We start from the raw sequence: 12566 nt of genomic DNA on the forward strand, positions 1-12566 counted from the left end.
GAAGGTGCAGTCTTTAGGTATAAATTTTGAGATAGTCAAATGGATTGAACATTGGCTGAAAGGGAGAGGCCAGAGAGTGGTAGTGGATAATTGTCTGTCAGGTTGGAGGCCGGTGACCAGTGGTGTGCCTCAAGGATCTGTATTGGGCCCATTGTTGTTCGTTATATACATTAATGATCTAGATGATGGGGTGGTGAATTGGATTAGTAAATATGCAGACGATACTAAGATAGGTGGAATAGTGGATAATGAAGAAGGTCTTCTAGTATTGCAGAGGGATTTGGGCTGCTTAGAAAAGTGGGCTGAAAAATGGCAGATGGAATTTAATGCTGATAAGTGTGAGGTGCTTCATTTTGGTAAGAAGAATCAGAATAGGACATATGTGGTAAATGGGAGAGCATTGAGGAATACAGAAGAGCAGAAAGATTTAGGAGTGACGGTACATCGTTCCCTGAAGGTAGAAACTCACGTGAATAGGGTGGTGAAGAAGGCTTTTAGTATGCTGGCCTTTATCAATCATTGCATGGAATATAGGAGTTGGGAGGTGATGTTGAGATTGTATAAGACGTTGGTGCGGCCTAATTTGGAGTTCTGTGTGCAGTTCTGGTCGCCTAATTATAGGAAGGATATAAACAGAGTGGAGAGAGTGCAGAGAAGGTTTACCAGAATGTTGCCTGGGTTTAAGCATCTGGAGTATGGGGAGAGATTGGACAGATTGGGTCTTTATTCTTTGGAGCGTAGAAGGTTGAGAGGGGATTTGATAGAAGTATTTAAGATTATGAAAGGGATAGACAGAGTGGATGTGGATAGACTATTTCCGTTAAGAGGAGGAAAGATTAAAACAAGAGGACATGAGTTAAGAATTAAGGGGCAGAGGTTTAGAGGTAACATGAGGGGGAACTTCTTTACTCAGAGAGTGGTAGCTGTGTGGAATGATCTTCCGGGAGAGATAGTGGCGGCGGAGTCAATTGTATTATTTAAGAAAAGGTTGGACAGGTATATGGATGAGAGGAAGATGGAGGGTTATGGGCATTGTGCAGGGAGGTGGGATTAGAAAGGGGTGTTTGGTTCGGTGCGGACTAGAAGGGCCTAATGGCCTGTTTCCGTGCTGTAATTGTTATTATTATTATTATTCCTCTCCTACCTCCACTCCAGTTCTTCCAGATTCTTTTTCCATTCCTGTTTCACATTCGTCATTTTTAACTATATTTACACCAAGATTTTGCAGCAACTATTTACAATGTCTTGATTAGTCTCCATGCTTGGTCTTCTTTTCCTTTTTCTTCCCTCAAATACAGGCAGATCTTTGGCGAACTGTTCTGCTTCCCCCCCCCCCCCCCTGGTAATACGACTTTCAGGGTGGCTGGGTACCTCGATACACACTCATAGCCTTTTTGCTTTACCGTCTTTTAACTGGCTCAAATTCTTTTCTTCGCTTTAAAAGTGCCACACTAGTGTCAGGGTAGAAGAGTATCTTGTGCCCCTCTATTTCCATCGCCCTCCCCCTCTTCCTTGCTCTGACTGGCGCTGCCCTTAGGATTTTCTCCCTATCCTGGTAGTGCTCCACATTTACTAGGACCGATCAAGCTTTCTGCCCAGCACTCGGGTTTGGAAGGGGTGATCGACTTGCCCTCTCCACCTCAATCTTTTCCCCCAATTTATCTTTCCCCAGTACTTCAGGGATGCAGTTCTGGAAGAAGTCTGCAGGGTTATTCCCTTCAGCATCTTCCCTTAGCCCCTCAACTTTGATATAGTTCCTTGGCTGTAATTCTCCAGGGCATCTAGCTTCCCCCAGACTTGCTCTCTCTCCCTTACCAGGGCATCTAACTCATTCTCCACCCTGCTTAACCTGTCTTCACATCCCCACTCTATCTTCCACCTCCATGATTCTCCCTGTTAAACCTGCGAGGTTCCCTTGGGTTTCATTTAATTTTTGAGCCATATCCTGGGCTCTGTTTTCCACAGCTTGAAATAGTCTGTTCTCCATATGTCCCAGGGCCTCTCAGGGAGGGTTTCAAGCCTTCCTCCTCATTTTGCCTTGCCAACAGTTCTTTACTCGGTCTCCTGGCCTCATGGGGGTCTGCCATTATTGCTGCTGCTGCCTTCATGGTCTTCCTTCTCCTCGCTGTAGTTGCTGCTGCTCATTGCATCCCTGGGCCCGACGTTGGATCGCCCTGGGCTCACCGCCTCGCTGTTTGGGTCCTCCCCCGCGCTTCCCGACCGTGTGGTAGTTATAGCATGGGTGTCACATTCAGAGCGTATTGATGTTCAACCCGACTTGATGTTCTCGGTTCCAAAGTTTGGAAATTGTCTTTGCAGAATCTCTCTAAATTTGGGCCCTCCCAAATCAGAAGGGTCAGAGAAGTTTCAGAAATTTTACATTTCTCACATAATGGATCAATATCTGCATAAAAATGAGATTATTTAAGTTTGAACATGAGTTCTGTGTACCACCTTAAATTGAAATAAGCAGTGTTTTGCTCAAAATGAAGAATCATTAATCAGGCTGAGAGCAGAGACCAATCTTCATCTGAAAATGTTATGTTCATATATGTTCCTAATCATTCCTAATCCCAGCCATGGACACTGAATTTGTTCAATGTTATAAATACATGATATTAATCCACCATCAAAATAAAACTGTAAATTAAAAACAGATTAAGAATATTAGTGTTGGAAATTTGTAGAAAAGCCGATAGCTTAGATTGAACAATATATCTAATTTGTAAATATCTAAAAAAAAATGTCTATTAGAAAGATTAAATCTAGCTGATAATTGTTCGAAAGAGGCAAGATTATATCAAATAAAGAGATCGTTAAAACTTTGAATACCTATTCTATGCCATTCCTTGAAACCTGTGTTGAACAAAGAAAGTTGAATGAAGATGATTATGTTGCGTACGCAGTGTGGAAAGAAGACACACACATAAAAAGTCAAAGTCGAAGACTAATTTATTGTATTGGCAGCTCTGCATATGTTCTCTCTCTGCTGCTGACGGTGGGAGTGACATCATAGCAGTGCCGATCTCCAACTGAATGACGTTCCCACCATTGCTTGTCATTTCCCGCCATGCAAGTTGTCACCTGTGACAAAGGTAGTTGGTCCCCAAGGGGTCTTCGTGGTCGCAGCATTCGTCGGGCATTTTGTGTACCGGGTTGTGTCCCGGTTAGCGGGTGGGCCACTATATAACACCTTCCCCCCCCCCCACCCCCCCAGAACTGGCGATCGGAGCACTGTTTGCCGCTTTTTGTGGCCTATCTCTGTTAATGTCCAGGTGTGTTGGATTGAGGTGGTCGATAGTGAAAGTCTCTTCCTTACCACCAATATCCAGCACACACATTGACCCAATGTGTCTGATTAATTTATAGGCCTAACCCTAACCCTGTTGCAAAGGTGTTCAGTGTGCCCCCCTCCGATCAAAAATGTCAATCACATTGAGGATATATCTCGCCCCATGAGAGACCGGCAGCGGCCAAAGTCTGGGGGATGCCTTGACGTGCGTCTGCATTTTGATTGCATGGCAGAGCATGCAGGTCTTGGCCCTCTGATTGACCTGTTTCCGAAGGCTGTGCCAGACGAACCTGTGGCCACCATTTTAACAAATCCTGATGGTTGGGTGCGCCAGGTTGTACACCATGTTGAAGACTTGCCACCTCCACGCTGCCACGACAATGGGGCGGGATTTGCCGGTGGAGACGTTGCAGAGGAGCATTTGGTTGCCAGGGGCGATGGCGACATCCTGCAGCCTGAGGCCAGAAACTGCTGTTCTGTATTCCAGGATCTCAGGGTCCTCCTGCTGTCCTGGATGACAGTGCATCAACCACCACATTGGTCTTATCTGCGATGTGTTGGTTGTCCATGGTGAACTCAGACATGTATGAGAGGTGTCGCTGTTGCCTGGTCGACCATGGGTCAGACACTTTGTGGAAGGCAAATGTTAATGTTTATGGTCCATGAAGACCCTGAATTGCTTGCCTTCCAAAAAAATACCTGAAATTCCTGACTGCCAGATACATTGTCAATAGCTCCAGGTCAAAGGCACTGTATTTGAGTTTTGGTGGTCAGAGGTGCCTGGTAAAGAAGGCCAAGGGCTGCCATTGCCTTTCAATGAATTGCTCCAGTATGCCTCCTACCACTGTGCTAGAAGCATCTATTGTGAGGGAGATTTTAATTTTTGTCAACAAAGAAAATAACTAAAACAAAGGCAGCAAGGGCTACTATTGGCTATATGAAGGAGCTGATTTTGATAGACGTGTGAAGGCAGAAATATCCGAGGGAGAGGGATTATTCCTTCTACTCAAAACAACATGACTTCTATTCCAGAATTTTTTTTTCCTGGCTTCAGCCCACATAAAGGGTAGGATTTTGGAAGCTGAAAACACGGCAAGACTACTCAACTCTGATGTTAACAATAGAAATGCCAGATAAGCAGGATATGGTATACAGATGGCATCTTAATACATTGCTGTTAAAGAAGCCAGAGTTTTATAGTTTGATGAGAACACAGATAGACATGTTCTGCGAGGCCAATTGTACCTCTACACCAGATAAATTCTTCCTTTGGGATATTTGAGAGGTCAAATAATTGGATGCACTAAGAAAGTGAAGAAAGAATATTTGAGGGATGAATTGGAACAAGATTATCAAAAATCAGGCTCAGAGGACAACTACAGGGCTCTAGCAAATAGGAAAATGATATACAATACGCTTTAAACATATACTGTGGAAAAGACCATAATACGGTCAAAAAAATACAATGAACTGGGGGAGAGAGTCCATAAAATCCTCTCTTGGCTGTTGAGGACAGAACAGGTCTCAGGACGATCAATGCGATCCAAGCTGGGAATGCCAGGATCATGTATAAACCAAAAGAGATCAATGAGACCTTCAGGGAATTTTATGAGGATCTATACAAATCAAAGCTAACAGGGTGGGTCTGATAAAGTCAGCAGGGTTCCTGTCCAAATTGGAGCTTCAAAATTTAGATCCATAAGAACAGGAGAGCCTAGGTCATCCCTTCACGGAGGAAGAGATATGGAAAGCATTGAACTCGCTAGAGACTAACAAGTCTCCAGGGGAGAGTAGGTTTCCACCTGAGTTCTGTAAGGAATTTAAAGATTTATTGATCTCTGCTTTGGGGAGGTTTGTCTTTCTTCGGATTTCCCTGAAGACGTCCTCTGAGTCTTCGAGTCCAAGGTAAATCCACCCTGGTGCTTCTTCTGTGTGGTAGGCCCAGTTTCTTCACTTTTTTCAACGACTTTAATGACCAACTTTTTTGACATTTTTTGAGAGGGCCTTTCCGTTTCTTCATTTCTTGTAACTTCAACAATTAAAACTCCATCTGGCAGACTTTTTATATATTTACATTCTTTAAATTTCGGGCATTAATTAGTTCAGTCAGGAAGAGATGATTCCCCACATCTTTGTTCTCCACCATCTCGTCACTAGGCATTGAAGATCCATACCCTCCCAGATTCTTATTCGACAGCAATCATTACGAAAATACTTTAAAAAGACAATGATCCACTATTGCTGCCTTCTTATAGACCTTTTCTTCTTTGGCTTGGCTTCGCAGACGAAGATTTATGGAGGGGTAATGTTCACGTCAGCTGCAGGCTCGTTTGTGGCTGACAAGTCCGATGCGGGACAGGCAGACACGGTTGCAGCAGTTGCAGGGGAAAATTGGTTGGCTGGGGTTGGGTGTTGGGTTTTTCCTCCTTTGTCTTTTGTCAGTGAGGTGGGCTCTGCGGACTTCTTCAAAGGAGGTTGCTGCCTGCCGAACTGTGAGGCGCCAAAAAGATGCACGGTTGGAGGCGATATCAGCCCACTGGCGGTGGTCGATGTGGCAGGCACCAAGAGATTTCTTTAGGCAGTCTTTGTACCTCTTCTTTGGTGCACTTCTGTCATGGTGGCCAGTGGAGAGCTCGCCATATAACACGATATTGGGAAGTCGATGGTCCTCTACTCTGGAGACGTGACCTACCCAGCGCAGTTGGATCTTCAGCAGCGTGGATTCGATGCTGTCGGTCTCTGCCATCTTGAGTACTTCGATGTTAGGGATGAAGTCGCTCCAATGAATGTTGAGGATGGAGCGGAGACAACGCTGGTGGAAGTGTTCTAGGAGCCGTAGGTGATGCCGGTAGAGGACTCATGATTCGGAGCTGAACAGGAGTGTGGGTATGACAATGGCTCTGTATACGCTAATCTTTGTGAGGTTTTTCAGTTGGTTGTTTTTCCAGACTCTTTTGTGTAGTCTTCCAAAGGTGCTATTTGCCTTGGCGAGTCTGTTGTCTATCTCGTTGTCGATCCTTGCATCCGATGAAATGGTGCAGCCGAGATAGGTAAACTGGTTGACCGTTTTGAGTTTTGTGTGCCCGATGGAGATGTGGGGGTCTGGTAGCCATGGTGGGGAGCTGGCTGATGGAGGACCTCAGTTTTCTTCAGGCTGACTTCCAGGCCAAACATTTTTGCAGTTTCCGCAAAACAGGACGTCAAGCGCTGAAGAGCTGGCTCTGAATGGGCAACTAAAGCGGCATCGTCTGCAAAGAGTAGTTCACGGTCAAGTTGCTCTTGTGTCTTGGTGTGAGCTTGCAGGCGCATCAAATTGAAGAGATTGCCATCCGTGCGGTACCGGATGTAAGCAGCGTCTTCATTTTTGAGGTATTTCATGGCTTGGTTCAGCATCATACTGAAGAAGATTGAAAAGAGGGTTGGTGTGAGAACGCAGCCTTGCTTCACGCCATTGTTAATGGAGAAGGGTTCAGAGAGCTCATTGCTGTATCTGACCCAACCTTGTTGGTTTTCGTGCCGTTGGATAACCATGTTGAGGAACTTTGGGGGGCATCCGAGGCGCTCTAGTATTTGCCAAAGCCCTTTAATGGTCACGGTGTCGAAGACTTTGGTGAGGTCAACAAAGGTGACCTATCTCACTGTTAAATACTTATTGTAAGATACTTGCCAAAGCCCTGGTGAATAGATTGGCAAAAACAAAGCAGGTTTTGTGCAAAAGAGACAGGCAGTGGACAACATTGGCTAACTGTTGAGTATAATGCATCTGGCACAAGCCAGGAATGAGAGAAGTCTGGCTGTGGCTCTGGGTGTAGAAAAAGCATTTGATAGGCTGGAGTGGGATTTTCCATTCAAAGTGCTGGAAAAATTGGGGTTAGGGCCAACTTTTACAAATTGGATAAGATATTTGTTAGGCAAAAATATTCAAGGCTATTAAGTTATGATGGGTTGATGGAGTTGGTCACAGATCAGCTATAGAATGTAGCACAGGAGAGGCCCAGCAGTCTATGATGTTGTATCAACCTGTGTAAACCTACCCCAGAACTAAATCATTTTTCCCTACCTCACACCCATTACCCTCATTTTCTTCCATCCATGTGCCTGTTTAAGAGTCTTTTAAATGTTCCTATTGTACCGGTCTCCACCACCGCCCCCCCCCCCCCACCTCTCCAAAGCAATACATTCCAGTCACCCACCACTCTCTGTGTAAAAGATATCCTTTGGTGTTTGCTATTGTCACCCAGGGAAAAAGTTGCTGGTTGTCCAGTCTATTTAACCCCCTCATAATCTTATCTACCTCTATTAAATCCCATCTCATCCTTCATTGGCTCTGTCAACCCTGCTTCATCAGACATGTTCTCCAGTCCAAGCAACATCCTGGTAAATCTCCTCTGCACCCTATCTAAAGTACCTACATCCTTCCTGTAAGGAAACAACAAGAACTAAGAATCAGATTCAAAATTTATTGTCATGAACAAGTTGTGAAATTTCAGTGAAATAACTGAATGCACTACTCCAACTATAGTCTAACGAGAGTTTCATGGAACTGCAACATTACTTCACAGCTCTTGAACTCAATCCCCTTACTAATGAAGGCCTTCTTAATCACTCTTTACCCCTGTCAGCAAACATTGGACTAAAAGGCTTTCCTCAGTCCAAAAACCAGTGAACTTACCTATAAATCTAGATTTGTGTATCTTTGTTTTACTTTTTATTTCAACCATTTCTAACTCTGCTTTTGTGATCTTTGCAGCTTCATGTTCATTGGGTGCTGCATACGCTTCTATTGTTCTGGCTCGAGATCACCTCAAAGTCCGCAAGCAGTTTGGGGAGCCTCTTGCCAACAGTCAGGTATGGAGACTGTGGAAGTGCAGTTTGTATAGTGAGTGTGAAGTGCCATTGTTTAAAAATGTTTCTATGCATATGCCCATGACCTGTTGTGAGGGTGGGTGTAAGATGTTTAAGATTTAACTTTCCAAAGATTTTATGGCTTAAGATATTTTGAATTGAATTGTTTATTGTCACAGTGAAGGGAAAGTCAGTAGGTGAAGCAAGAATATGAACAAAAATGCAGGGCATAGTGATGCAATAAACAAGAGTATAAGGAGTCTTGTTGAAGAGAAAGGTACAGTTCGCAAGGCACCATTAACTGATGGGGGGTCTGTTCAGGAGCCTGATAGCAGCTGGAAATAAATTATCCTTGAATCTGGAGGTTTACAAACTTGTGTATCTTCTGCCTGATGGGAGAAGAAGAGAATGCATCTGGGGTGAGAAGAGTCCTTTCCTCGGTGGGCAGTGTTCCCAAGGCAACATGAGGTAAAGGTAGGTGAGTGTTGCTTTGTGCATTGGCCTGAACTGGTCATTCACAACTCTGCATTTTCCTGGGGAGAATAGTTCCAGTACCAGCATGTGATGCATCTAGACAGGATTTACAAGAATTGGAAAAGGAAATGGGGGACAAGCTGAATACAAGTGTAGGAATTGTTTGAGTTAATAGAGGACAGTAACATGGCATAAAGTGAACGTTGAGCACACTGTCTGCATTCCCTTTACCCTCCAAAATGACAACAAAATTGGGGGAACAATTATCAAAACATCTCCTAGAGGAAGTCCAAATCAAACTAGTTCCAAGACATGACAATGCCATCACTCTACTTCTGTCATGGCAGGAATATCCAACTGTTAAAATACTAATCCAACCTTGACAAGGAGAGAGAAAATAGAAGTGATAATATTATGCTAGTTTGAGGTCCGGCAGTGGTTCAATCTGAAAATGTCTGGCTGGTGGCCTACATCCTTCCATGATAGGGAGACCAGGGCTGTTCGCAACATTCCCATCACTGGCCATGCAAGCACATCCAGGATTATTCAGTTTCTCATCATTTAAAAAAAAACCTTTTTCTATTTTTCTCCATAATGATGACCACATTACATTCAAAAAATTATTATGCTGCCATCTGCCGATCTAGCATGGTGGAAAGTGTGAAGGATCAGAATATCCTAGATCAGATGGAGGTGAGAGAAACTGGGATCATTCTCACTTAAGTGGAGAACGTTAAGGGAAAATATAGTGAAGATTCAATATCAAAGAGTTTTTAACAATAAATAAGGAAACCCATTTCCTTCGGTGGAACTTGTAAACTCTTTTGATCATAAAATAACCAAAAAAGATGCGATAGGATGGAAATTCAATAATAATCTGACAAAGAAAATGAGATGTATTGCTGCAGAGACAGAATGACAATTAAGTATATAAGAAACATAATGATTGCCCACCTGGCCCGTCAAACCTGCTCTGCCATTCGATAAGATCATGGCTAATTGGCCCTAACCCTAAAATTAAAAGTTCAACAGATTATATAGAACAAAGGAGATGGTTTCCACTGACAGGTGAGACACCCTAACCCTAACCCCTACTGCTGAAGTCCATATATTTGTGTCTTAAATAAATTTAATGAGGCAGCCTCTACACTGGGTGAACCTAATTTCCATTATCACTGTCTTAATAAATCTACTCCCCAAAATATTTGTTTCTATGTCCTCCAGTTCTAGTCTCACCTGTTAGTGGAAACCATCTCCTTTGTTCTATATTATCTATTGCATTTTTAATTTTAGATGTTTCTATATAGGCCAGTGAGTCTGACCTCAGTAGTAGGTAAGTTATTGGAAGGTGTTCTAAGAAATCGGATATGCAAGTATTTGGATAGTCAGAGCTGATTAGAGATAGTTAATGTGGCCTTGTGTTTGGTAGGTTGTGTTTAACAAATCTTATAGAGTTTTTCAAGGAGATTACTGGGAAAGTAGATGAAGGACTTTAGTAAGGTCTTTAACAAGGTCCCACAGGGGAATTTAGTCAAGAAGGTTCAGTCGCACGGTTTTCATGGTGAGGTAGAAAACTGGATTTGATATTGGCTTTTTATGGGAGAAACCAGAGAGTGGTGGATCATTGCTTCTCAGACTGGAGGCCTGTGACTAGTGATGTACTTCAGGGATTGGTGCTGGGACTATTGTTGTTTGTCATCTCTATCAGTGATCTGGATGATAATGTGGTCAATAGGATCAGCACGTTTGCTGATTCTACTAAGATTAGAGACGTTGTGGACAGCGAGGAAGGCTTTCAAAGCTTTCAGAGGAATCTAGAGCAGGTGGAAAAATGGGCCGGAAAATGGTAGATGGAATTTAATGCAGACAAATGAAGATCTACTGGGACCAATGCCTGAAGAGGGCGCACAAAATCAGTGACCCGGTGCGGACTCGAAAGGCCAACATGGCCTGTTTCCGTTCCGTAAATGGTTATATGGTAAGTGTGAGGTGTTGCATTTTGGAAGGAGAAACCAAGGTAGGACGTACATGGTAAATGGTCGGGCACTGAGGAGTGCGGAGGAACAAAGGGATCTGGGAATACAGATACATAATTCCCTGAAAGTGGCATCACAGGTGGATAGGGTTGTAAATAGAACTTTTGGCTATCATAAATCAGAGTACAGGAGTTGGAATGTTATGGTAAAGTTGAATAAGACATTCGTGAGGCCAAATTTGGAGAATTGTGTGCAATTTTGTTCATCGAACTGTGGGAAAGATATCAATAAAATTGAAACACTGCAGAGAAGATTTACTAAGTTGATGCTGGGACATGAGGAACTGAGTTACAGGGAAATGTTAAACAGGTTTGGACTTTATTCCTGCAGCATAGAAGAAAGATAGAGGTACATAAAATTATGAAGGGTATAAATAGAGTAAATACGTCTGCTTTTTTCCACTGAGTTTAGGTGAGTTACAAGTCAGAGGGTTAAGGGTGAAAGGGGAAAAGTTTAGGAGGAAAATTTTTCTTCTTCTTTGGCTTGGCTTCATGGACAAAGATTTATGGAGGGGTATGCCCACGTCTGCTGCAGGCTCGTTGGTGACTGACAAGTCCGATGCGGGACAGGCAGGCACGGTTGCAGCGGTTGCAAGGGAAAATTGGTTGGTTGGGGTTGGGTGTTGGGTTTTTCCTCCTTTGTCTTTTGTCAGTGAGGTGGGCTCTGCGGTCTTCTTCAAAGGAGGTTGCTGCCCGCTGTAAGGTAAAACATCATGAGATGGGAATGTGTAGGGAGTTACCCTGTACAAGGCTGTAACAAGAAGGGGAGGTGTCCTTGTACTCCTGTTAGGTAAAACATCATGAGATGGGAATGTACGGGGCAGTAACAAGATGTGAATGCATCCTTGTACTTACAAGATAAGAGAGACATTGATGGATTGAGAGGCAGGAAGCTAGCAGGGAAAGGATAGCAACAGTTTTAGTCATTGGACAAGTAATGATATGATGATGTTCTAAGCACATATCCAAGGGTATAAAAAATCACCATTTTGCTGATAACGGCAGAATGCATTCTCCGACTAACATGTTTAGTCGCAAGTGTTACAATCCGGTAATAAAGAACAAAGAACCCTGATTTCGACTCAGCCTGGTGTTTGTCTCACTCATTCATGAACAAAGCAGACCTAACACCGCTGAACTCTGAGGCGCCAAGATGCATGGTTGGAGGCGATATCAGCCCACTGGCAGTGGTCAATGTGGCAATTTATTCACACAGAATGGTGGGAGGGTGGAACGAGCTGTCAGCTGAAGTGGTGAATGCGGGCTCAATTTAAGCATTTAGGAAAAATTTGGACATGTACATGGATGGGAGGGAAATGGAGGGATGTGGACTGGATGCAGGTCAATGGGACAAGGTAGAATAATAGTTCGACACGGTTTTTCTGTGCTGTGAAGTTCTATGGATCTAAGAACCCCTCATGCTTCTCAACCCTATTGAGTATAGTCCCAGGGTACTCAATCTCTCTTCAGAAACTAATCCCCTCATTTCCACAAGCAACCTGCTCTGCCTCCAAAGCCAGTCTATCCTATCTCCCATGAGAAACAGAATCCTATGGGAATTGCACCATGTTACACAGTTCATAGATGCATTATTTGGATTTCTTTGCACTGTTACTCAGTTTTTCTTCTTTCAGTATCTGCAGTTTAAACTGGCTGAAATGGCGACGGGGCTGGTGGCAGCTCGTTTGATGGTACGCAATGCCGCTGCAGCACTCCAGGAGGAGCGACAGGATGCTGTGGCCCTTTGTGCGATGGCCAAACTATTTGCAACTGATGAATGTTTCACAGTAAGTACAGAGAATCCAGGACCTCATCTGGTCCAGGGTCATGAAACAACTCCAAAGTGGTGCATCAGTCTTATATTTCACACAGTCATAGAGCTAGGCAACATAGAAACAGGCCTTCAGTCCAACTCATTCA

At 43.7% G+C, this 12566-nt stretch overlaps 1 protein-coding gene across 12 annotated transcripts in view; it reads left to right on the top strand.

Moving 5' to 3' along the window:
- acad8 (acyl-CoA dehydrogenase family, member 8) overlaps positions 1–12566 on the top strand; it is a 165961-nt gene that overhangs the window by 81354 nt on the left and 72041 nt on the right. For all 12 annotated transcript variants that reach the window (XM_069894346.1, XM_069894349.1, XM_069894351.1 and 9 more), the window contains 2 exons: positions 8043–8140; positions 12281–12433. In XM_069894346.1, coding sequence (XP_069750447.1) covers positions 8043–8140; positions 12281–12433 — 251 coding nt within the window. The remainder of the gene's footprint in view (positions 1–8042; positions 8141–12280; positions 12434–12566) is intronic.

This window comes from Narcine bancroftii, chromosome 8 (assembly GCF_036971445.1).
Source record: "Narcine bancroftii isolate sNarBan1 chromosome 8, sNarBan1.hap1, whole genome shotgun sequence".
NCBI classification, from domain to species: Eukaryota; Metazoa; Chordata; class Chondrichthyes; order Torpediniformes; family Narcinidae; genus Narcine; species Narcine bancroftii.